At 45.7% G+C, this 26,655-nt stretch overlaps 5 protein-coding genes across 5 annotated transcripts in view; all 5 read left to right on the top strand.

Moving 5' to 3' along the window:
- Nucleotides 1–26,655, top strand: part of LOC125339773 (protocadherin gamma-C4) — a 365,900-nt gene that overhangs the window by 136,851 nt on the left and 202,394 nt on the right. The window lies entirely within an intron of this gene.
- Nucleotides 165–2,636, top strand: LOC125340145 (protocadherin gamma-A4-like). The gene has a single exon (XM_048331597.1). The coding sequence runs from the start codon at nucleotides 165–167 to the stop codon at nucleotides 2,634–2,636; it is 2,472 nt and encodes an 823-aa protein (XP_048187554.1).
- LOC125340144 (protocadherin gamma-A4-like) lies at nucleotides 7,106–9,577 on the top strand. The gene has a single exon (XM_048331596.1). The coding sequence runs from the start codon at nucleotides 7,106–7,108 to the stop codon at nucleotides 9,575–9,577; it is 2,472 nt and encodes an 823-aa protein (XP_048187553.1).
- Nucleotides 16,261–18,732, top strand: LOC125340143 (protocadherin gamma-A4-like). Its single transcript, XM_048331595.1, has one exon. The coding sequence runs from the start codon at nucleotides 16,261–16,263 to the stop codon at nucleotides 18,730–18,732; it is 2,472 nt and encodes an 823-aa protein (XP_048187552.1).
- Nucleotides 23,319–25,826, top strand: LOC125339776 (protocadherin gamma-A4-like). The gene has a single exon (XM_048331035.1). The coding sequence runs from the start codon at nucleotides 23,328–23,330 to the stop codon at nucleotides 25,797–25,799; it is 2,472 nt and encodes an 823-aa protein (XP_048186992.1). The 5' UTR covers nucleotides 23,319–23,327; the 3' UTR covers nucleotides 25,800–25,826.

The raw sequence follows: 26,655 nt of genomic DNA, 5'->3' as shown, positions 1-26,655 counted from the left end.
GCAGCACACAGCCCTGGTTCCGGGCGCTTGCAAAGCTTCATCTGGAACCCGCGATTGCTCAGCGTTCCACCGCGAACGCATCGGCCCTGGGAAGACCAGGACCCAGGGCTCCTCGGCCTCCAGCGGGAGCCGCCAAGGTCAGGCTGTCGCACAGCGGGGCTGTCATGGCGGCTGCTTCTCCATCAGACTGCAGGCGACTGGTGTGGATGTGCTTTGTGCTGGGAGCCCTGTGGGAAGTGCGGGCCCAGCAGATCCGCTACACGGTGCGGGAGGAGCTGGAAGAAGGCTCTGCCGTGGGCAACCTGGCCCGGGACCTGGGGCTGGAGCCGCGGGAGCTGGCGGAGCGCGGCGTGCGCATCGTGTCCAGAGGGAAGGCGCAGCTCTTCGCGCTGAGCCCGCGGGGCGGCGGCCTGGTCACCGCGGGCAGGATCGACCGCGAGCAGCTCTGCCACACATCTGCCCAGTGTGTGGCACACTTGGAGATCCTCCTAGAGGACAAGGTGAGCATTGTGGAAATCGAGGTGGAAATAACCGATGTGAATGACAATGCGCCCAGCTTTGGAACAGAGCAGTGGGAAATAAAAGTTGTTGAAAATGAAGATCCTGGGACGAGATTTCCGCTCCCTGAAGCTTTTGATCCGGACATAGGGCTGAATTCTCTGCAGGGTTACCAGCTCAGCTCTAATGCTCACTTCTCCCTGGACGTGCAGAGAGGACCTGATGGGGTGCAGTATCCGGAGCTGGTGCTGGAACGCGCCCTAGACCGTGAGGAAGAGCCAGTTCACCACCTGGTTCTCACTGCCTACGATGGAGGCGACCCCGTGTTCTCGGGCACTGCCAGGATTCACATCACACTCCTGGACATCAACGATAATGCTCCCGCATTCACCCAGCCAGAGTACCACGTCAGTGTGTGGGAGAATTTGCCCGTGGGCACGCAGCTGCTCACCATCAAAGCCACCGATCCGGATGAGGGGACCAATGGAGAAGTGACATATTCCTACCGGAATGACCGTGACAAAATATCCCAGCTGTTCCAGTTGGATTCTGTCAGTGGGGTCATCACAATATTAGGGGATCTGGATTATGAGGAGTCTGGATTCTACCATATCGATGTAGAAGCCCGTGATGGATCTGGCCTTCGAGCCCGAAGTAAGGTGCTCGTGACAGTCATGGATGTAAATGACAATGCTCCAGAAGTCACAGTTACCTCGGTCACCAGCTCTATCCAAGAGCCTTCTTCCCCAGGAGCAGTCATTACTCTTTTCAACGTTCATGACAGCGACTCCGGAGAGAATGGCCTTGTCACATGTTCCATTCCAGATCATCTTCCATTTAGACTGGAAAAGACCTATGGAAATTATTACCGGTTGTTGACACACAGAACTCTGGACAGAGAGGAAGTCTCAGAATATGACATCCTGGTTACTGCCACTGACCAGGGAACACCTCCCCTATCTACAGAGATGCATATTGCATTGCAGGTGACAGACATCAATGACAACCCACCCACCTTCACTCATGCCTCCTACTCTGCCTACATTCCAGAAAATAACCCCAGAGGAGCGTCCATCTTAGGCATGACAGCCCAGGACCCTGACAGCGGGGAGAATGCCCAAGTAACCTACTCTCTCACAGAGGACACCATCCAGGGAGCACCTCTGTCCTCCTACATCTCCATCAACTCCAACACGGGAGTCCTGTATGCTCTTCGTTCCTTTGATTATGAGCAGTTCCAAGACTTGCGGCTGCTTGTGATCGCCAGCGATGGTGGACAGCCACCCCTCAGCAGCAACGTGTCCCTGAGCCTGTTCGTGCTGGACCAGAATGATAACGCACCTGAGATCCTGTACCCCACCCTCCCCACCGATGGTTCCACGGGTGTGGAGCTGACGCCTCGCTCTGCAGAACCAGGATACCTGGTGACCAAGGTGGTGGCCGTGGACAAAGACTCAGGACAGAACGCCTGGCTGTCCTACCGCCTGCTCAAGGCCAGCGAGCCGGGGCTCTTCACGGTGGGGCTGCACACGGGTGAGGTGCGCACGGCGCGGGCCCTGCTGGACAGAGACGCGCTCAAGCAGAGCCTCGTGGTGGCGGTGCAGGACCACGGCCAGCCGCCCCTCTCGGCCACCGTCACGCTCACCATCGCCGTGGCTGACAGCATCCCGGAGGTCCTGGCAGATTTGAGCAGCGTCCACACTGCCCCTGACACAGAGGACTCCGACCTCACGCTGTACTTAGTGGTGGCAGTGGCCGTGGTGTCCTGTGTCTTTCTGGCTTTTGTCATCGTGCTGCTGGCCCTGAGGCTGAGACGCTGGCACACGAGCTGTCCACCTCCAACAGCACACAGTGGGCTGGCAGGTCTACCTGCTTCACACTTGGTGGGTGTGGATGGGGTGCACGCTTTCCTGCAGACCTATTCCCATGAGGTGTCGCTCACCGCGGACTCAGGGAAGAGCCACCTGATCTTCCCGCAGCCCAACTATGCAGACACGCTCCTCAGCCAGGAGAGCTGTGCCAAAAGCGAGCCTCTCTTGCTACCCCAGGATTTCCCTGTGTCACAAGGAGACCCCAGCCACCTTCCGGTAAGCCATTTCTACCATCTGTCTCACTCTGGGGGGCATAGGATCCTGTGAATGCCTTCAGTTGTGTAAGATTAGACGTGCAAAATAAAGCATCCCTTTATTAACCTTGCATTGCATCATAGAGGGGTCGAAAAATAATGAATAGTACCATTTAGTAAACAAAATCCTAGTTTATAATGACTAGCTTTTTCTGTTTTTATTTGTGATGTGATAGTGTTTAATCTCAGGAATACTGGGCACACAAGACAAACAATTTCCCATGAAGCTACCCATCCCTGGCTCTTCTTGTTTATTATTTATCCTTTCTAATCACTCAGTTGTAGTTTTAGCAGAAATTTCTTAATTATATATCATTAAGAATCTCACTTTCAGTATATTTGAGTGTGCATGTGTGTGAGTGTGTGTGTGTGTGTGTGTATTGGGGCTTCACTCAGAGCCTCAGGCTCTTGGTTGTATGTTTTTCTCAAGAATGACGCTCTAGCTCTGAAGCCAAGGGTTCAGTTCTGCCATTTGTCTGGTACATTGGAGATAAGAGCCTTGTGGATTAATCCATTTGGCTGCCTTTGTACTTTTTTTTCTATTAATGACAGATATGTTTATTATAACATATCCATCTGTGCTGCTTTCAATACGACTGGAAACATGCATGTCATCCTAGAGATGATCAGTTTTCTCTTGCTTCTCATTTGATTCACATTACTACAAATCCATTATAAATTACTGAGGAGGTATTAGGTTAAAAAAAAACAATAAATCATACTGCTAATACATATTAACTCTTGTTACTGGACAAGAGTTTAATATTATTTCTGGTAATTCCTATGTCAACTGGAAAACATGGATGTATTGCCATAATTCTCTTTTTATATTGGTGCAACCTTGGATATTTTCTGTAGTTTTCCACAGATGACACCCTCTGCCTAGGTAGGGTTCTAGGCATGTCCCACTGCCTTCTGGTACTACTTATTTTTAGAATGCCCTTTTCCATGTACACTACTGAAAGGGATGGTTATACCACAAAATAGAAACTGATTGTGTGGAGTCATATTTTTAGCATTATTTTCCATGAAGTTAATATGGAATCTGTGTTGAGTATATATAACTTTCTTGTTTTCACCCCACCTTGTTGTGCTTGAAATTTACCTTTCTTTCCTTAAAAAGACATTACTATTATAACTAGGCAGTAACAATTTGTGGGTAGTGGGAAACTATTTAACTTTTAGGTATAAAAAGTTAAATATTTTCACAGTGTGCTGGTACACTTTAACCATTTTTATTGCTATTATAAATGTGATGCACAGAGAGGTTATGTTTTTGTCCTGGGGATTGAGCTCCACGCCTGGGCACTATCCCTGAGCGCTTTTGCTCAAGGGGAGTGCTCTATTGCTTTGGACCCCAGAGCAACCTCCAGGTTTCTGGTGGTTGAGTAAGATAAGAATGTCATGAAGGGCTTGGAATATGGCCTAGTGGTAAAGTGTTCACCTTATATACCTGAAACCCTGGGTTTGATTCCTCAGCACCATATACACAGAAAAGCTAGAAGTGGCGCTTTGGCCTAAGAATTAGAGTGCTAGCCATGAACAAAAAGAAGCCAGGCCCAGTGTTCAGTGCCTCAGGATTGGAAACAAAAACAAAACAAACAGGAGTGTCATGGGCTTTCTAAGCCAGTCTGGGTTTGAACTGAGATCCTCAGATTTCAGCCTCCTGAGTAGCTAGGAACACAGGAGTAAGTCAGCACCACCTGGTAAGGCTAACATTTCATAAGACAGGTAATGAGTACATTTCTATGGGGCGAATGTCACCCCTTCCTTCAGTGTCTAAACATTTCTGTTTTTGATACCAAGTCTTAACCGGTGCTGGTTTCAAATTCACCATCCTCCTGCCTCTGCCTCCAAAGTTCTGGACACAGTCCACTATGCCTGGTGCAAATGCTTTGTTATTGCTGATCTGACCATAGTGACCTTGTATGATTCCTTTCATTTGCTTCCATGATTATCAAAAGTATTTCCCATTGTAGTTCCCTCATATGTAAGGAGATTGTAGGAGTAATTACAATAATTTCCTAATTGTTAGTCATGGCATTACTCCTACCTTGACTTCTAAGGAACAAATAACTTCTCGAAACTTCTTGTTGCTGTTCATCAGGTGAACTTCCTACCAAGGTTATGTAACTTGGACTCTGGGCCTACATGATTAATGGTTCTTGGTAAATTGTCATCATCCTATCTATTCGGATCCCTACAAAATCTTTCCAGCTCTGTGTGCCACTGTGTGAATGATCAGAGAAGGATAAAATATTTTCTGCATTAGGGATATGAAATACATTTATTCCTGCAAATACTTCTCAGTGTTAATCAAAATTCTACAAAGGTGTATAACTATACAACTTAGTGAGTTCTGATAACTGAAAGATTTGGCAATGATAGTGGAATGTGGCTTCATCCAATTTAGGAAGGAGACTTGTAAATTCTACATACTTTTGCATGTATGGGAGGTTGTAGTGCAATGAATACTGTTTAGGATGAAATGCAATTAGCAGTCTAGGGTAGAGGAAATAACAAGTGGGCAATGGCAGACAGTTTATACCTGAGAAGGTATTACTGAAGATACTAAAATCATGAAATTTTGTTAGCCCTAAAATGTGTCAATCACATTAAAGAATATATTACAGATTTAGCAAGGTACATAACTTAAAGGCTTAAATAGGGCAGTGCAGAATTTACATGACACAGGAAAATATATTTTCACTTCACTGACCACTGGATGTCTTGTAGGAAATATTTCTGACTGAACTGCTTTATATCCATATGAGGGAATAACTACATGTCCATATAAATACTTTACCTATATGTATATATGAAATGAGCTAAAATGAATGAGTCCCCATCACTGAAAAGGTGTGTATTTCATAAAGTTTGAAGAGGCACAACAGGAAATATATTTCTGAACAACAATGTAAGATTCAATAAAAATATGTGCTTAATTTTCTACAAAACAAGATGCTTGGTATTCATAAATGGCAAAAAAATCAATACATACCCTTTCAAGTTGTGACAAGTGAGAGGAGGGTGGGTTGGGAGGGATGGGTGAGAATGTTCAAAAGGTATGGCATTCATGAAGACATACCATATTCATAGACTGTGTTACTGAATGGCAACTCTTTGTACAGCTAATTACAGATAAAAAATAGTTTTAAAAATAAAAACCAAACGAGGAAAATAAATTAACAAAAATATTCAGTTCTATGAAGCTTGCAATGATAATGCATACATGACTAATAAAATATTTCCTTGTATTTGTTTCTAAAATTCAAAAAAAGCTGGTAGAATGATTCAAGTGGTAGGGCACATGAGCATAGGACTCCTAGTTTCAATACCAGTACCTGCAAAGGAAGAAAGATGATTTTGAGAGCACTTGCCTAGCTAGCAAAAAACTCTGAGTGCAAACCAAAATAACATGAAAAAGTAAACAACATTAAAGTGAAATTTAGAAAGATGGCAAAAATAATGCATCAGTCATGGTACACTAAGACCACTGTTTTCTTTACAGCATATCAGTATGATTCTGCCTTCTTAATGATATCATTTTTTTATGATATCATTTTTTATGTCAAGGTTCCTTACCCATAGTTTGAAACTTTGTATTTGCACAGTTAATTTGTTCACTGAATACTGAAAACAGTATTTGCTGAGTGGTGACTCTATGGAGGTTGCTGTTCTAGCAGTTAAGGAAACACTGTGAACAAGAGAGTCACAGGGATAGTTTGGAGCCTAGAATTTCCGATGTACAAACTACTGAGAAAATTCTCTGTTCAATCTAAAATCATTTCTCAACCTCATTTGCACAGGGTGAGACTATCTATTGAGTCTCAGGTAAATCCTTACAAAGGAAGTGAAAGCTTGTCCCAGACTCCAAGAGTCACCTCAGATGAGGAGGTTGACTAAACCTGAACATCCAACTACCAGGCCGCTCCCTTTTAATCCTGTGTTTCCTTTGCCCTTCATTCCTGCCGTTGTGTTAGAACAAAATAAAGTGTATTGAAAATGGACATAGGAGATGAATAATGTAAAAAAACCTTTTAAAAGTAAAAAACATTCTTTACTCAAAAACCAATATATCTCTAAGAAAACAACTTAGTTTATACTAAAGGAAGGCGTGTATCCTTGCTTTGCAAATTAAACAACAGGAATTTGTTATTTGTTCTCCTTGGAAAAAATGAGATAAGGAATGGAAACAGTATAAAGTTTTGCACTCTTCATTTTCAAGAAGGGGTTGCAATAACAGTTTAGGGCTCTGAGTGTCGCTGTTCACCACGCGAGGAAAAACAACCAGATCTTCAGTCAGAAGGAGATTTCCGCAGCACACAGCCCTGGTTCCGGGCGCTTGCAAAGCTTCATCTGGGACCCGCGATTGCTCAGCGTTCCACCGCTAACGCATCGGCCCTGGGAAGACCAGGACCCAGGGCTCCTCGGCCTCCAGCGGGAGCCACCAAGCTCAGGCTGTCCTGCAGCAGGGCTGTCATGGCGGCTGCTTCTCCATCAAACTGCAGGCGACTGGTGTGGATGTGCTTTGTGCTGGGAGCCCTGTGGGAAGTGCGGGCCCAGCAGATCCGCTACACGGTGCGGGAGGAGATGGAAGAAGGCTCTGCCGTGGGCAACCTGGCCCGGGACCTGGGGCTGGAGCCCCGGGAGCTGGCGGAGCGCGGCGTGCGCATCGTGTCCAGAGGGAAGGCGCAGCTCTTCGCGCTGAGCCCGCGGGGCGGCGGCCTGGTCACCGCGGGCAGGATCGACCGCGAGCAGCTCTGCCACACATCTGCCCAGTGTGTGGCACACTTGGAGATCCTCCTAGAGGACAAGGTGAGCATTGTGGGAATCGAGGTGGAAATAACCGATGTGAACGATAACGCTCCCCGCTTTGGAACAGAACAGAGGGAAATACAAGTTGTTGAAATTGAAATTCCCGGGACGAGATTTCCGCTCCCTGAAGCTTTCGATCCGGACATAGGGCTGAATTCTCTGCAGGGTTACCAGCTCAGCTCCAATGCTCACTTCTCCCTGGACGTGCAGAGAGGACCTAATGGGGTGCAGTATCCGGAGCTGGTGCTGGAACGCGCCCTAGACCGTGAGGAAGAGCCAGTTCACCACCTTGTTCTCACTGCGTATGATGGAGGCGACCCCGTTCGCTCGGGCACTGCCAGGATTCACATAACAGTCTTGGACTTCAACGATAACGCTCCCGCATTCACCCAGCCAGAGTACCACGTCAGTGTGCGGGAGAATTTGCCCGTGGGCACACAGCTGCTCACCATCAAAGCCACCGATCCAGATGAGGGGACCAATGGAGAAGTGACATATTCCTTCCGAAATGACCTAGACAGAATATCCCAGCTGTTCCAGTTGGATTCTGTCAGTGGAATCATCACAATATTAGGGGATCTGGATTATGAGGAGTCTGGATTCTACCATATCGATGTAGAAGCCCATGATAGACCTGGTCTTCGAGCCCGATGTCAGGTGCTCGTGACAGTCGTGGATGTAAATGACAATGCTCCTGAAGTCACAGTTACCTCGCTCAACAGCTCTGTCCAAGAGCCTTCTTCACCAGGAGCAGTCATTGCTCTTTTCAACGTTCATGACATTGACTCGGGAGAGAATGGCCTCGTCACATGTTCCATTCCAGATCATCTTCCATTTAGACTGGAAAAGACCTATGGAAATTATTACCGGTTGTTGACACACAGCACTCTGGACAGAGAGGAAGTCTCAGAATATGACATCCTGCTAACTGCCACTGACCAGGGAACACCTCCCCTGTCTACAGAGATGCATATTGCATTGCAGGTGACAGACATCAATGACAACCCACCCACCTTCACTCATGCCTCCTACTCTGCCTACATTCCAGAAAATAACCCCCGAGGAGCGTCCATCTTAGGCATGACAGCCCAGGACCCTGACAGCGGGGAGAACGCCCAAGTAACCTACTCTCTCACAGAGGACACCATCCAGGGAGCGCCTCTGTCCTCCTACATCTCCATCAACTCCAACACGGGAGTCCTGTATGCTCTTCGTTCCTTTGATTACGAGCAGTTCCAAGACTTGCGGCTGCTTGTGATTGCCATTGACGCTGGAAAGCCACCCCTCAGCAGCAATGTGTCCCTGAGCCTGTTCGTGCTGGACCAGAATGATAATGCACCTGAGATCCTCTACCCCACCTTCCCCACCGATGGTTCCACAGGCGTGGAGCTGACGCCTCGCTCTGCAGAGCCAGGATACCTGGTGACCAAGGTGGTGGCCGTGGACAAAGACTCAGGACAGAACGCCTGGCTGTCCTACCGCCTGCTCAAGGCCAGCGAGCCGGGGCTCTTCACGGTGGGGCTGCACACGGGTGAGGTGCGCACGGCGCGGGCCCTGCTGGACAGAGACGCGCTCAAGCAGAGCCTCGTGGTGGCGGTGCAGGACCACGGCCAGCCGCCCCTCTCGGCCACCGTCACGCTCACCATCGCCGTGGCCGACAGCATCCCCGACGTCCTTGCAGATCTGAGCAGCGTCCACACTGCCCCTGACACAGGGGACTCCGACCTCACGCTGTACTTAGTGGTGGCAGTGGCCGTGGTGTCCTGTGTCTTTCTGGCTTTTGTCATCGTGCTGCTGGCCCTGAGGCTGAGACGCTGGCACACGAGCCGTCCGTCTCCGACAGCACACAGTGGGCTGGCAGGTCTACCTGCTTCACACTTGGTGGGTGTGGATGGGGTGCACGCTTTCCTGCAGACCTATTCCCATGAGGTGTCGCTCACCGCGGACTCGGGGAAGAGCCACCTGATCTTCCCGCAGCCCAACTATGCGGACACGCTCCTCAGCCAGGAGAGCTGTGCCAAAAGCGAGCCTCTCCTGCTACCCCAGGATTTCCCTGTGTCACAAGGAGACCCCAGCCACCTTCCGGTAAGCCAGTTCTACCATCTGTCTCCCACAGGGGAGCATAGGATCCTGTGAATGCCTTTAGTTGTGTAAGATAGGACCTGCAAAATAAAGCACCCCTTTATTAACATTCCATTGGGACAAAGTTGGTGGAAAAGTAATGATTAGTATCATTTACCAAACAAAAACTTAGTTGCTTATGACTAGCTTTATCTCTTTTTTGTGACGTGATAGTGATTTACCTGAGGAATAGTGGGTATACAAGCAAAGTTGTATCCCTGGCTCTTCTGGTTTATTGTTTATCCTTTCTAGACTTCATTCATTTGTAGTTTTAGCAGAAATTTCTTAATTATATCTCGTTAAGATCTCACTTTGAGTGTGTGTGTGTGTGTGTGTGTTTGTATATAGGGCTTGAAGTCACCGGCTCATGCTCTTGGTTGTATGTTTTGCTCTAGGATGATGCTCTAGCTTTTTAGCCCAGTGTTTAGTCCCAAGTTTTGGCTGATTAATTGGAGATAAGAGTCTTGTGGATTAATCTGCTTGGCTAGCTTTGAACTTTGATCCTCAGATCGCACCCTCTGACTGGGTAGGATTCAAGGCATGAACCCCTGCCTTCTGGTACTACTCATTTTTAGAATGCCCTTTTCAACAGCTTTCAGCAACTTCCAAATATGGTGAAAAGTGCTTTAATTTACTCTCTCAACATCTCCGTCAGTTTGAATCATTTGATATGGTAATTGTTAATTGAGGAATAATTTAAAGAACTGGTGCTTAACTGATTTATCTCAAATTTTCTCTGATACTCAAAACATGTTAAGAATGAAGTAAGCCAGTCCCAAACAAACAAATATTACGTCATTTCCTTCATTTGTCGTAGCTAGAATGTTAATAAATATGTACATTAACAGTGTGTACTCTGAAAGCTGCTAGAAATGAATTAACTGAAGTATCACAGACTCAGTGGAGAGCTCAAATAGTATAATTCTTTTTAGAAAGACTGAGAGCCCAATGACATAAGCGTAATCATAAGGAAATATGTACTAACTAGAGAGGGGCTGAGTAGAAGGTGGTACACAAATGGAGGAGGGAAGAAGGGGCAGAATGCAGTCAGGAGTTCACTGTCTATACTACACAATTAAGAAAAATAATGGGGGCTGGGAATATGGCCTAGTGGCAAGAGTGCTTGCCTCCTGCACATGAAGCTCTCAGTTCAATTCCCTAGCACCACATATATGGAAAACGGCCAGAAGGGGCGCTGTGGCTCAGGTGGCAGAGTGCTAGCCTTGAGCAGGAAGAAGCCAGGGACAGTGCTCAGGCCCTGAGTCCAAGGCCCAGAACTGGCCAAAAAAAAAAAAAAAAAAGAAAGAAAGAAAAATAATGGAAGGAGTTATTGGCAGGGAGCGAAGATGTTAAAGGGATGACACAGATCAAGATGCCTGGTATTTGGGTTACACAGTGTGGCCAGCGACATTAGCTAGCGCTCGCTCTACTCTAACGGGAATGCAGCGGACTACAAGAGACTGAACTGTATCTGCCTCTATTTCCAACGGACTCACGTTCAACTTTCACTCACAGACACACAATCCGGGAAAATTTTATTAATCGCTTTTAAAAAGAAGTTAATATAAAATTATAGCAAAAAAAAAAAAAGAGGAACCTGATCGATAGTAACGTGGAATAATCTGCAGCAGCAGCGGGAGAGGAGATTTAATGTAGTTGATTTCTGTGGTTGTTGGTTGTTCGCTAGTCTCACAGTGATGGAAGCTGCACATTTTTTCAAAGGGACCAAGAAGCTGCTGGAGGTTTGGTTCTCCCGGCAGCAGACCGAAGCAAACCAAGGATCACTATCCCTAGATCAGAATGGGATGTACTTTTGAAGGATGTGTAATGTTCAATCCTAAGTGTGACAAGAACTGACAAGAAGGAAGCTTATCTACTCAGTGAGAGCAGCATGTTTGTATTTACACTAAACAGTTTTGCAAGTATTGCTTTTGTAATCATTTGTCTTTTTTACCCTGTGTCTCTCGATTTTGTTGTTCCCTTACACTTTCCTAGTTCTAATACCGGTATACATGGTTTCCAATGTACTCAGATAAGATACAGAGATAGTGAAGGTACAACCAAGGAAGGGCATACAAGAGGTTCAAAAATAATAGAGGCTACAGTTACACATAGCACGGTGAAAGTAGTTACAAAAGTGATATAACAATTGTTTCCATAACATGGAGTTCATTTCACTTAGCATCATCTTTTGTGTTCATAAGGGTATAGCTATTAGGCTCTTGTGATCCTCTGCTGTGACTAGCCTAAACCTGTGCTAAATATTCCTTATGAGGGAGACCATAGAGTGCATGCTTCTGTGGGTCTGGCTCACTTAGTATAATTTTTTCCAAGTCCTTCCATTTCCGTACAAATGGGGCAATGTCATTCTTTCTGATAGAGGCATAAAATTTCATTGTGTATTTGTTCCACATTTTCCTGATGCATTCGTCCATTGAGGGGCATCTGGGTTGGTTCCAAATTCTAGCTATGACAAATTCTGCTATGATGAAGATTGTTTTGCTGGTGGCTTTAGTGTGTTCTTGTTTGTAGTCTTTTGGGTAGATGCCCAAAAGTGGGGCTGCTGGGTCATAGGGGACCTCTATGTTTAGCCTTCTGAGGAATCTCCATACAGCTTGCCAGAGTGGCTGAACCAGTTTACATTTCCACCGACAATGAACTAGGGTTCCCTTTTGGCCACATCCCTTCCAACATTTGTCATTGTTAGTTTTCTTGATATAGGACATTCTTACTGGGGTGAGATGGAATCTCAATATTGTTTTCATTTGCATTTCTTTTATGGCCAGTGATGTAGAGCACTTTTTCATATGTCTCTTGGCCATTCTCATTTCTTTATCAGAGTAGTCTCTTTTTAAGTCTTTAGCCCACTTGTTGAGGGGGCTATTGAGAACCAGGATTTTCTTACGTTAGCTTTGAAACAAACTAAAGTCACACCTCCCATGATGACCTGACCGGGAAAGTTGTGGAAGTCTTCAAGCCAGGAAAATTTGTGACCCCCTTGTTTGTTCATCAGAGTTCTAAATGTCGCATGGTGTTTTCTTCTTCTCAGAAGATCGAAGACTTCAAACGTCTTCATTGCCAGAGTTCTATGTTCAGTGATGACAATTTTGTTTTGTTTTGTTTTTTACCAGCTTTGCTAAAAAGCAGCAACAACAGCAGAGTTGATTAAGAAAAAATGAAGAAAAAACGCAAAAAAAGAAGACACATAGATGGTGGTGGCTTATTTCTATAAGTGGATACTGGGGGTCATGCTTTCCATAACCACCACCTTGTAGTTGCGAAAAGCCCTAGATGTATTCATAGTGTAATCATGTTGAAGTGTATGCATTATTGTATCAAGGAGTTAGATGTTTTGCATGAATGATCTCTTCTGTGTTTAGTTATTCTATGCCACTCTTGCTGTGAAATTAAAGTGCATGTAGAACGTAACTTTTACTAGAAGAAACATTATAACACTTGTGAAAACGATTCAATTTGGTTTATGCACAGTATTATATTTCTGTAGGTATCATCCAAAATTCCCCCAGACAAGGCTTTTGCCCTACTTAGGTGTTGGCCTCAGCTGAACAATCTGGGACTGTTCTATGAAATTTCTGCCAGAATTTTACATAGAGTTACCTCCACTTTCTAGAACACGTTCTCTACTAATGTTACTGAAACCAGTTTCTACTTCATACAGTTTTTGTTGCAACAGCAAGTAAAATTTTTCTTCCACAAGTTGGATCCTCATGAAATGATTGTAGTTACTTCTTTCGTGTGTATTACTATTTTAATAATGGTTCTTGCATTTGTAGTCTTGTGATTGGTTTCTTCCCATAACATAGTGTCTTCTCCCTCTGTCCCTCATATAAAGCAACACACTGTAACACTGTGGGTTTATATACAAATGTCATACCCCAGAGGGGGAAGCAGGAGATGAGCCCTGAGTTGAATTTTTTTCAAAGAGTGTCAGAATTTTGCCTCCTTTATTAGCATAGGCTCTTTTTAAAAAGTAGCAAAGTTGAATGTTACAAATTTTTTGAATCATATCTACCCAGCAAGAACCCATAGAAAATTATATAGATTTTCAGAGTACTCTGTAAACAATCCAATCATGTTCTACTCTTCAGTAAATTGGATTGGCTTCTAATGGAATATCCTAACTTGTTAAGTACTGGTAGAAAAGAACTTATCACTGAGGATGTAAGCAAGAACCTTTCGCATAAAGGTTATCTGTTCAGCTTGGATCATTTACCTTATTCTTTGAGCAGCTGCTGCCACAAATTTTCATTAGTAATCTCTACTATAAACTAGAGATCAGAGCAGAGTAAGTGGCTTTGTCATCTTGTGGCTTAAAGTTCTGTGATGAACATGAGATGTTGGTTCTTCCTGTTCCTGTGTGGTCTTTTTACCATGGCAGTCACAGGACAAATGATGTCCAGAATGAGAACTGTCAGGCTACTCATACAACTATGGGGCAGGGTTTTTGAGTGAATACAAGACACCAAAATTCATAAATACTCAACTAGAAATGGAGGCTTTCAAGAGTTGGCATCTTTTAACCTATATTTGTAAACACTGGTAATCAAGCAACTGAGAGAAGAGCAAAGTTAACTACATTTTATATTTATTGTACACAATATTTTCTTAATAATTTCTGGATTGATGCAGTGATGTTTTATTCCTTCTGTATTTATAGATGAAACATCTTTTGTTAGTGTTTCTACACAATACTTACTTGGTTTGAGATCAAGTGGTGGGAAATATGTTGACTTTTATTTTAAGCATGCTGTTGATTGACCATTTAATTGAAGCTTTCAATTAACTTTATCCGTTTGATTCTTACTGATCACAGTACCTAATGTGAAGACTTGCTCCACTGGGAGGAATTTGTTTTTGAACAGTATCCCTGTAGATTTTCATGATATTTTTGGCTTGAAGATTTTCTTTTCCTAATATAATTAAGAGTTGTAATGTTGAACACTTGCACGTGTTTATTTGGAGCAAAGCTTAGAAACATGAGAACTGTAGATTTGAATAGAAATTTGTCCTCTCGTGATTGAGGAGGGAAATTTTTGGTGTCATAATTTCTCTCTTCATTGGTGTTGGATTTAATTAGTTGAAATGAATTTCTCTACCACAACGTAAGTTTCGATAAAAAATTTGCCAAATTCTCTAGAAAAAAAGGTGCATGGTATTCATAAAGGGCTTTGTGAAATAGCAAAAAAAAATTCAATACATACTCTATCTAAGTTAAGACAAGTGAGAGGAGGGTGGATTGGGAGGGAAAGGTGAGAAAGTTCAAAAAGCATGGCATTCATCAAGACATACTATATTCATGGACTGCGTTGCTGAATGACAAATCATTTGTATAGCTACTTACAGATAAAATATTTTTAAAAATAATAAAGCCAAAAACAGGAAAATAAATTAAGAAAATATTTGATTCCATGGAGCTTGTAATGATAATACATACATGATTAACAGAATATTTCCTTTTACTTATTCATTTAAAAAAAGCTGGTAGAATGATTCAAATGGCAAGGAACATGAACTCAAGAGTCCTAGTTTAAACCCCAGTACCTCTAAAAGCAAGAAAGATGATTTTGAGAGTACATGCCTAGCAAGCACAAAACTCTGAGTGAAAACCAAAACAACAATAAAAAGTAACTAAAATTAAAGTTAAATTTAGAAATGATGGCAAAACAATGCATTGCTCATGGTACGCGAAGAACACTGGTTTCTTTACAGCATGTCTGTATGATATGCTTAATGATATCATTTTTAATGTCAAAGTTCTTTACCCATAGTTTGAACCTTTGCATTTTCACCGTTAATTTGTTCATTAAATACTGAAAACAATATTTGCTGATTTCTGACTCTATGGAGGTTGCAGTTATAGCAGTTAAGGAGACACTGTGAACAAGAGAGTCACAGGCATAGTTTGGAGCCTAGAATTTCCGCTGAACAAGCTACTGAAAAAATTCTCTTTCAACCTAAAATCATTTCTCAACCTCATTTGCACAGGGTGAGACTATCTCTTGAGGGTCAAGTAATTCCTTCCAAAGGAATTGAAAAGTTGTCCCAGACTCCAAGGGTCACCTAAGATTAGGAGGTTGACTATAGCTGAACTTCCAACCACCAGGCCTCTGTCTGTTACACATCTTTTCCTTTGCCATTAAATCCAACCCAGGTCTCAGCGAGAAATATACTATACTGAAAATGGGCTTTGGGGATGAATACTGAGGAAAAAAAAACACAAAAAACTTTTGAAGAGTTAGTTGTAAAATGCCTTACTCAAAATACAATGTGACTATTCTGAAAAAACAACTTAATTTATAACAAAGGAAGGTGTGGATACATTCTTTCCAAATTAAGCAACAGGAATTTGTTATTTATTCTCCTCGGAAGAAATGAGATTGGGAATGGAAACAGTATAAAGTTTTGCACTCTTCATTTTCAAGAAGGGGTTGCAATAACAGTTTAGGGCTCTGAGTGTCGCTGTTCACCACGCGGGGGAAAAACAACCAGACCTTCAGTCAGAAGGAGATTTCCGCAGCACACAGCCCTGGTTCCGGGCGCTTGCAAAGCTTCATCTGGGACCCGCGATTGCTCAGCGTTCCACGGCGAACGCATCGGCCCTGGGAAGACCAGGACCCAGGGCTCCTCGGCCTCCAGCGGGAGCCGCCAAGCTCAGGCTGTCGCGCAGCGGGGCTGTCATGGCGGCTGCTTCTCCATCAGACTGCAGGCTACTGGTGTGGATGTGCTTTGTGCTGGGAGCCCTGTGGGAAGTGCGGGCCCAGCAGATCCACTACACGGTGCGGGAGGAGCTGGAAGAAGGCTCTGACGTGGGCGACCTGGCCCGGGACCTGGGGCTGGAGCCGCGGGAGCTGGCGGAGCGCGGCGTGCGCATCGTGTCCAGAGGGAAGGCGCAGCTCTTCGCGCTGAGCCCGCGGGGCGGCGGCCTGGTCACCGCGGGCAGGATCGACCGCGAGCAGCTCTGCCACACATCTGCCCAGTGTGTGGCACACTTGGAGATCCTCCTAGAGGACAAGGTGAGCATTGTGGGAATCGAGGTGGAAATAACCGATGTGAATGATAACACGCCCAGCTTTGGAACAGAGCAGTGGGAAATACAAGTAGCTGAAAGTGAAATCCCTGGGAGGAGATTTCCGCTTCCTGAAGCTTTCGATCCGGACATAGGGCTGAATTCTCTGCAGGGTTACCAGCTCAGCTCCAATGCTCACTTCTCCCTGGACGTGCAGAGAGGACCTAATGGGGTGCAGTATCCGGAGCTGGTGCTGGAACGCGCCCTAGACCGTGAGGAAGAGCCAGTTCACCACCTGGTTCTCACTGCCTACGATGGAGGCGACCCCGTGTTCTCGGGCACTGCCAGGATTCACATCACACTCCTGGACATCAACGATAATGCTCCCGCATTCACCCAGCCAGAGTACCACGTCAGTGTGCAGGAGAATTTGCCCGTGGGCACCCAGCTGCTCACCATCAAAGCCACCGATCCGGATGAAGGGATCAATGGAGAAGTGACATATTCCCTCCGGAATGACCGAGACAAAATATCCCAGCTGTTCCAGTTGGATTCCGTTAGTGGGGTCATCACAATATTTGGGGATCTGGATTATGAGGAGAATGGATTCTATGATATCGATGTACAAGCCCATGATAGACCTGGCCTTCGAGCCCGAAGTCAGGTGCTCGTGACAGTCGTGGATGTAAATGACAATGCTCCAGAAGTCACAGTTACCTCACTCACCAGCTCTATCCAAGAGCCTTCTTCCCCAGGAGCAGTCATTGCTCTTTTCAACGTTCATGACAGTGACTCCGGAGAGAATGGAATTGTCACATGTTCGATTCCAGATCATCTTCCATTTAGACTGGAAAAGACCTATGGAAATTATTACCGCTTGTTGACACACAGAACTCTGGACAGAGAGGAAGTCTCAGAATATGACATCCTGGTTACTGCCACTGACCAGGGAACACCTCCCCTATCTACAGAGATGCATATTGCATTGCAGGTGACAGACATCAATGACAACCCACCCACCTTCACTCACGCCTCCTACTCTGCCTACATTCAAGAAAATAACCCCAGAGGAGCATCGATCTTAGGCATGACAGCCCAGGACCCTGACAGCGGGGAGAATGCCCAAGTAACCTACTCTCTCACAGAGGACACCATCCAGGGAGCGCCTCTGTCCTCCTATATCTCCATCAACTCCAACACGGGAGTCCTGTATGCTCTTCGTTCCTTTGATTACGAGCAGTTCCAAGACTTGAGGCTGCTTGTGATCGCCAGTGACGGTGGACAGCCACCCCTCAGCAGCAACGTGTCCCTGAGCCTGTTCGTGCTGGACCAGAATGATAATGCACCTGAGATTCTCTACCCCACCCTCCCCACCGATGGTTCCATGGGCGTGGAGCTGACGCCTCGCTCTGCAGAGCCAGGATACCTGGTGACTAAGGTGGTGGCCGTGGACAAAGACTCAGGACAGAACGCCTGGCTGTCCTACCGCCTGCTCAAGGCCAGCGAGCCGGGGCTCTTCACGGTGGGGCTGCACACGGGTGAGGTGCGCACGGCGCGGGCCCTGCTGGACAGAGACGCGCTCAAGCAGAGCCTCGTGGTGGCGGTGCAGGACCACGGCCAGCCGCCCCTCTCGGCCACCGTCACCCTCACCATCGCCGTGGCTGACAGCATCCCGGAGGTCCTGGCAGATTTGAGCAGCGTCCACACTGCCCCTGACACAGGGGACTCCGACCTCACGCTGTACTTAGTGGTGGCAGTGGCCGTGGTCTCCTGTGTCTTTCTGGCTTTTGTCATCGTGCTGCTGGCCCTGAGGCTGAGACGCTGGCACACGAGCCGTCCGTCTCCGACAGCACACAGTGGGCTGGCAGGTCTACCTGCTTCACACTTGGTGGGTGTGGATGGGGTGCACGCTTTCCTGCAGACCTATTCCCATGAGGTGTCGCTCACCGCGGACTCGGGGAAGAGCCACCTGATCTTCCCGCAGCCCAACTATGCGGACACGCTCCTCAGCCAGGAGAGCTGTGCCAAAAGCGAGCCTCTCCTGCTACCCCAGGATTTCCCTGTGTCACAAGGAGACCCCAGCCACCTTCCGGTAAGCCAGTTCTACCATCTGTCTCACACAGGGGCGCACAGGATCCTGTGAATGCCTTTAGTTGTGTAAGATAAGATATGCAAAATAAAGCACCCCTTTATTAACATTCCATTGGGTCAAACGGGGGTGGGTAAATAATGATTAGTAACATTTACCAAATATAAACTTAGTTGCTAAGGAGTAGCTTTTTCTCTTTTTATTATTGTTGTGATAGTGATTAAACTCGGGAATCCTGGGCATACATGACAAACATTCTACCACCGAGCTACCCACCCCTGGCTCTTCTTTTTTATTTATCCTTCAAGCCTTCATTAAGTTGTAGTTTTAAGAGTAATTTCTTAATTATATATCATCAAGACTCTCCATTTGAGTGTAAGTGTCTGTGTGTGTGTGTGTGTGTGTGTGGTGTGTGTGTGTTTGTGTACTGGGGCTTGAACTCAGGGCCTCAGACTCTTGGTTGTATGTTTTGTTCAAGAATGATGCTCTAGCTCTTAAGCCAAGTGTTCAGTCCTGGCTTTTGGCTGGTAAATTGGAGATAAGTGTCTTGTGGATTAATCTGCTTGGCTGGTTTTGAACTTTGATCCGCAAATCGCACCCTCTGACTAGGTATGATTCTCGGCATGTACCTGTGATACTACTCATTTTTAGAATGCCCTTTTCAATGTGTAATAGTGAAAGGTACAGAAATTGAAGTCAATTGTGTGAAGTCATATTAGTAGCATTATTTTCCCTGAAGTTAATAAGGAATCTGTATTGAGTATATATAAATTTCTTGTTTTTACACCACCATGTTGTGCTTGTAATTTTCCTTTCTTTCCGTCAAAAGGCATTTCCATTATAACTAGGCAGTACCATTTTGTGGGTAACAGGAAACTATTGAACTTTTAAGTTTAAAAATTGAAATATTTTCACAATGACCTGATATACTTTGAACACGTTTATTGCTATTATAAAGGTTATGCACAGAGATGTTAACTTTATTTGTCCTGGGGCTTGAACTCGGGGCCTGTGCCCTATCCTGAGCTCTTTTGCTCAAGGCGCGTGCCCTACTACTTTGGACCCCAGAGCCACCTCTAGGTTTCTGATGGTTGAGTGAAGTTAACAGTGTCATGGAGAGCTGGGAATATGGCCTAGTGGTATAGTATTTGCCTTGTGTACATGAAGCCCTGGGTTGGATTCCTCAGCACGACATACACAGAAAACCTGGAAGTGGCACTTTGGCTCAAGAGGTAGAGTGCTAGCCTTGAGCAAAAAGAAGCCAGGGACAGTGCTCAGGCCCTGAGTCAATGCCCTAGGACTGGCAACAAAAACAAAACAAAGAAACAAGAGTGTCATGGAGTTTCCTGCCCAGTCTGGCTTTGAACTAAGATCCTCAGATTTCAGTCTCCTGAGTAGCTAGGAATACTGGTGTGAGTCACCACCACCTGGTAAAGCTACCATTTCATAAGACTGCTAATGAGTACATTTCATTAGGGGGAATGTCACCCCTTTCTTCAGTGTCTAAACATTTATTTATTTGAGACCAAATCTTTACCCATACTGGCTTCGTATTCACCATCCTCCTGCCTCAGCCTCCCAAGTGCTGGACACAGTCCCCAATGCCTGGCGCATATGCTTTGTTATTGCTGATCTGACCATAGTGACTTTGTAGGATTCCTTTCATTTGCTTCCATGATTATCAAAAGTGTTTCCCATTTCATTTCACTCATATGTAAGAAGAATGTAAGAGTAATTATAATAATCTCTTAACTGTCTCTTGTGGCATTATTCTTGACTCCTACCTTGATTTCTAGGGGGAAAAAAATTATTGAGGCCTGGGAATATGGCCTACTATAAAGTGCTCATCTCATATACATGAAGCCCTGGGTTCGGTTTCTCAGCAACACATACAAAAAGCCAGAAGTGGCACTATAGCTCAAGTCGCTGAGTGCTAGCCTTGAGCAAAAAGAAGCTAGGGACATTTCTCAGGGTCGGAGTTCAAGCCCCAGGACTGGCAACAAAAAGAAAACAAACAAAAAACATGTTGGAGCGCCTTGTTACTGTTCATCAGGTAAAGTTCCTTCCAAAGTTGAGTAACTTGGATTCTGGGCCTGCATGATTAATGGTTCTTAGTACATTGTCATCATCCCTATCTATTGGGATCCCTACAAATTGTTCACAGCTATGTGTGTCACTGTGTGGCCCTAGAATGATCGGGGAAGGATAAAATATTTTGTGCATAAGGGATATGAAATACATTTTTTCCTGGAAATACTTCTGTGTGTTAATTGAAACTCCAGGAATGTGTATAACTATACAAATTAGGGAGTTCTGGGAACTGAAAGTTGTGGCAATGATAGTGAAATGTGGCTTCATCCAATTTAAGAAGGAGACTTGTAATTTCTACAGAGATTTGCATGTATGGGAGGTTGTAGTGCAATAAATACTGTTTCGGATTGAATGCAATTAGCAGTGTTGGGTAGAGGAAATAACAAGTGGGCAATGGCAGACATTTTATACCTAAGGAAGTATTATTGAAGATAGTAAAATCATGAAATTTTGTTAGCCCTAAAATGTGTCAATCACATTTAAGAATATATTACAGACTTAGAAAGGTACATATCTTAAAGCCTTAAAGAAGGCAGTGCAGAATTTACATCACACAGGAAAATATATTTTCACTTCACTGACCACTGGGTGTTTTGTAGAAAATATTTCTCACTGAACTAGTTCATATCCATATGAGGGAATAACTACATGCCAGTATAAACACTTTACATATATGTATATATGAAATGAGCTAAAGTGAATGAGTCCTGATCACTGAAAATGTGTGTACTTCATAAAGCTTGAAGGAGCACACCATGAAATATATTTCTCTACCACAATGTAAGCTCCAATAAAACATTTGCTTAATTGTCTAGCAAAAAAGATGCATGCTTTTCATAAAGGGCTTTGTTAAATGGCAAAAAAAATCAATATGTACCCTTTCAATTTAAGACAAGTGACAGGAGGGTGGGGTGGGAGGGATGGGTGGGAATGTTCAAAGGCCTGGCATTCCTCAAGACATACCATGTTCATAGACTATGAAGCTGAATGGCAACTCCTTTGTATAGCTACTTACTAATAAAAATATTTTTAAAAATAAAAACCAAACCAGAAAAATAAATTAACAAAAAGTATTCAGATCAAGGAAGCTTGCAATGATAATACATACATGACTAATAAAATATTTCCTTGTACTTGTTTCTAAACTTTTATAAAAGCTGGTAGAATGATTCAAGTGGCAGGGCACATTAGACAGGACTCCTAGTTTCAACCCAAGTACCTCCAAAAGAAAGAAAGATATTTTTGAGAGCACCTGCCTAGCTAGCACAAAAGTCGGGGTACAAACCAAAAGAACACAGAAAACTAAATAAAATTAAAGTGAAATTTAGAAATGATGGCAAAACAATGTATTGGTCATGGTACACTAAGACTACTGGATTCTTTACAGCATGTGAGTATGTTTCAGTATTCTTTTTTTTTTTTTTTTTTTTTTGGCCAGTCCTGGGCCTTGGACTCAGGGCCTGAGCACTGTCCCTGGCCTATTCTTGCTCAAGGCTAGCACTCTGCCACTTGAGCCACAGCGCCCCCTCTGGCCGTTTTCCATGTATGTGGTGCTGGGGAATCAAACTGAGAGCTTCATGTGTAGGAGGCAAGCACTTTGCCACTAGGCCATACTCCCAGCCCTCTGTCTTCTTAATGATATTATTAATATCAAAGTTATTTACCCATAGATTAAAGCTTTACATTTGCACCATTAATTTGTTCATTAAATACTGAAAAAATATTTGCTGAGTTCTGACTCTATGGAGGTTGCTGTTCTAGCAGTCAAGGAGGCACTGTGAACAAGAGTCACAGGCATAGTTTGTAGCCTAGAATTTCCGATGTACAAGCTAGTGAGAAAATTCTCTGTTCAACCTGAAATCATTTCGCAAGCTCATTTGTACCGGGTGAGACTATCTCTTGAGTGTCAGGTAATTCCTTGCGAAGGAATTGAAAGGTTCTCGCAACTCCAAGGGCCACTTGAGATGAGGAGGTTGACTAAAGCTGAAATTCCAACTACCAGGCCACTGTCTGCTACTCATCTTTTCCTTTGACCTTCAATCTAGCCCTGATCTCAGCAAGAAAGATAGTATATGGAAAATGGGCTTTGGGGATGAATACTTTAAACAATATTTTGAAAACTTAGAAAAGATCTTTACTCAAAAATCCTACGTGATATCTCTAAGAAAACAACATAGTTTATAACAAAGGAAGGTGTGGGTCCCTTCTTTGCAAATTAAACAACAGGAATATATTGTTTATTCTCCTCAGAAGAAATGAGATTAGGAATGGAAACATAAAGTTTTGCACTCTTTATTTTCAAGAAGGGGTTGCAATAACAGTTTAGGGCTCTGAGTGTCGCTGTTCACCACGCGGGGGAAAAACAACCAGACATTCAGTCAGAAGGAGATTTCCGCAGCACACAGCCCTGGTTCCGGGCGCTTGCAAAGCTTCATCTGGGACCCGCGATTGCTCAGCGTTCCACCGCGAACGCATCGGCCCTGGGAAGACCAGGACCCAGGGCTCCTCGGACTCCAGCGGGAGACGCCAAGGTCAGGCTGTCGCGCAGCGGGGCTGTCATGGCGGCTGCTTCTCCATCAGACTGCAGGCGACTGGTGTGGATGTGCTTTGTGCTGGGAGCTCTGTGGGAAGTGCGGGCCCAGCAGATCCGCTACACGGTGCGGGAGGAGCTGGAAGAAGGCTCTGCCGTGGGCGACCTGGCCCGGGACCTGGGGCTGGAGCCGCGGGAGCTGGCGGAGCGCGGCGTGCGCATCGTGTCCAGAGGGAAGGCGCAGCTCTTCGCGCTGAGCCCGCGGGGCGGCAGCCTGGTCACCGCGGGCAGGATCGACCGCGAGCAGCTCTGCCACACATCTGCCCAGTGTGTGGCACACTTGGAGATCCTCCTAGAGGACAAGGTGAGCATTGTGGGAATCGAGGTGGAAATAACCGATGTGAATGACAATGCGCCCAGCTTTGGAACAGAGCAGTGGGAAATAAAAGTTTTTGAAAGTGAAGATCCTGGGACGAGATTTCCGCTCCCTGAAGCTTTCGATCCGGACATAGGGCTGAATTCTCTGCAGGGTTACCAGCTCAGCTCCAATGCTCACTTCTCCCTGGATGTGCAGAGAGGACCTGATGGGGTCCATTATCCGGAGCTGGTGCTAGAACGAGCCCTAGACCGTGAGGAAGAGCCAGTTCACCACCTGGTTCTCACTGCCTACGATGGAGGCGACCCCGTGTTCTCGGGCACTGCCAGGATTCACATCACACTCCTGGACATCAACGATAATGCTCCTGCATTCATCCAACCAGAGTACCATGTCAGTGTGCGGGAGAATTTGCCCATGGGCACCCAGCTTCTCACTGTAAAAGCCATGGATCCGGATGAGGGGACCAATGGAGAAGTGACATATTCCTTCCCCAAAGTCCAAGAAAAGATTTCCCAGCTGTTCCAGTTGGATTCTGTCAGTGGGGTCATCACAATATTAGGAGATCTGGATTATGAGGAGAATGGATTCTATGATATCAATGTAGAAGCCCGTGATGGTCCTGGCCTTAGAGCCCGAAGTAAGGTGCTCGTGACAGTCGTGGATGTAAACGACAATGCTCCAGAAGTCACAGTTACCTCGCTCACCAGCTCTATCCAAGAGCCTTCTTCCCCTGGAGCAGTCATTGCTCTTTTCAACATTCATGACAGTGACTCCGGAGAGAATGGCCTCGTCACATGTTCCATTCCAGATCATCTTCCATTTAGACTGGAAAAGACCTATGGAAATTATTACCAGTTGTTGACACACAGCACTCTGGACAGAGAGGAAGTCTCCGAATATGACATCCTGCTAACTGCCACTGACCAGGGAACACCTCCCCTGTCGACAGAGATGCATATTGCATTGCAGGTGACAGACATCAATGACAACCCACCCACCTTCACTCACGCCTCCTACTCTGCCTACATTCCAGAAAATAACCCGAGAGGAGCGTCCATCTTAGGCATGACAGCCCAGGACCCTGACAGCGGGGAGAACGCCCAAGTAACCTACTCTCTCACAGAGGACACCATCCAGGGCGCGCCTCTGTCCTCCTACATCTCCATCAACTCCAACACGGGAGTCCTGTATGCTCTTCGTTCCTTTGATTACGAGCAGTTCCAAGACTTGCGGCTTCTTGTGATCGCCAGCGACGGTGGACAGCCACCCCTCAACAGCAACGTGTCCCTGAGCCTGTTCGTGCTGGACCAGAATGATAACACACCTGAGATCCTCTACCCCACCCTCCCCACGGATGGTTCCACGGGTGTGGAGCTGACACCTCGCTCTGCAGAGCCAGGATACCTGGTGACCAAGGTGGTGGCCGTGGACAAAGACTCAGGACAGAATGCCTGGCTGTCCTACCGCCTGCTCAAGGCCAGCGAGCCGGGGCTCTTCACGGTGGGGCTGCACACGGGTGAGGTGCGCACGGCGCGGGCCCTGCTGGACAGAGACGCGCTCAAGCAGAGCCTCGTGGTGGCGGTGCAGGACCACGGCCAGCCGCCCCTCTCGGCCACCGTCACGCTCACCATCGCCGTGGCTGACAGTATCCCGGAGGTCCTGGCAGATCTGAGCAGCGTCCACACTGCCCCTGACACAGAGGACTCCGACCTCACGCTGTACTTAGTGGTGGCAGTGGCCGTGGTCTCCTGTGTCTTTCTGGCTTTTGTCATCGTGCTGCTGGCCCTGAGGCTGAGACGCTGGCACAAGAGCCGTCCCGCTCTGACAGCACACAGTGGGCTGGCAGGTCTACCTGCTTCACACTTGGTGGGTGTGGATGGGGTGCACGCTTTCCTGCAGACCTATTCCCATGAGGTGTCGCTCACCGCAGACTCGGGGAAGAGCCACCTGATCTTCCCGCAGCCCAACTATGCGGACACGCTCCTCAGCCAGGAGAGCTGTGCCAAAAGCGAGCCTCTCCTGCTACCCCAGGATTTCCCTGTGTCACAAGGAGACCCCACTCACCTTCCGGTAAGCCAGTTCTACCATCTGTCTCACACAGGGGAGCATCAGATCTTGTGAATGCCTTTAGTTGTGTAAGATAGGACATGGAAAATAAAGCACCCCTTTATTAACATTCCATTGCGTCAAAGGGAGATGGAAAAATAATGATTAGTAACATTTACTAAACAAAAACATAGCTGCTAATGACTGGGTTTTTCTCCTTTTATTTGTGATGTGATAGTGTTTAAACTCAGGAATACTGGGCACACAAGACAAACGATCTCCCATGAAGCTACCCACTCCTGGCTCTTCTTGTTCATTATTTATCCTTTCTAGTCTTCACTCAGTTGTAGTTTTAGCAGAAATTTCTTAATTATATATCATTAAGAATCTCACTTCCAGTATATGTGAGTGTGTGTGTGTGTGTGTGTGTGTGTGTGTGTGTGTATTGGTGCTTGAACTCAGCTCCTCAGGCTCTCGGTTGTGTGTTTTTCTCAAGAATGATGCTCTCGCTCTGAAGTCAGGTGTTCAGTCCTTCCTTTTGGCTGGTAAATCGGAGATAAGTTTCTTGTTGATTAATCCCCTTGGCTGGCCCTTTACTTTGATCCGCAGATCGCACCCTCTGACTAGGTAGGATTCTAGGCATGTATCTCTGGTACTTCTGATTTTTAGAATGTCCTTTTCAATATGCACTACTGAAAGGGAAGATTATACCATGAAATTGAAGCCAATTGTGTGAAGTCATATTTGTAGCATTATTTTCCATGAAGTTAACATGAAATCTGTGTTGAGTATATATAAATTTCTTGTTTCTACACCACCATGTTGTGGTGGAAATTTACCTTTCCTTCAAATGCCATTTCCATTGTAATTAGGCAGTGACAACTTGTGTGTAGTAGGAAACTACTTAACTTTTAGTTATAAAAAGTTAAAA

The sequence above is a fragment of the Perognathus longimembris genome, chromosome 22 (assembly GCF_023159225.1).
Source record: "Perognathus longimembris pacificus isolate PPM17 chromosome 22, ASM2315922v1, whole genome shotgun sequence".
In the NCBI taxonomy this organism is placed as follows: Eukaryota; Metazoa; Chordata; class Mammalia; order Rodentia; family Heteromyidae; genus Perognathus; species Perognathus longimembris.
The sequence above is the reverse complement of the archived record's forward strand: the minus strand, read 5'-3'. Positions and strand labels throughout refer to the sequence as shown.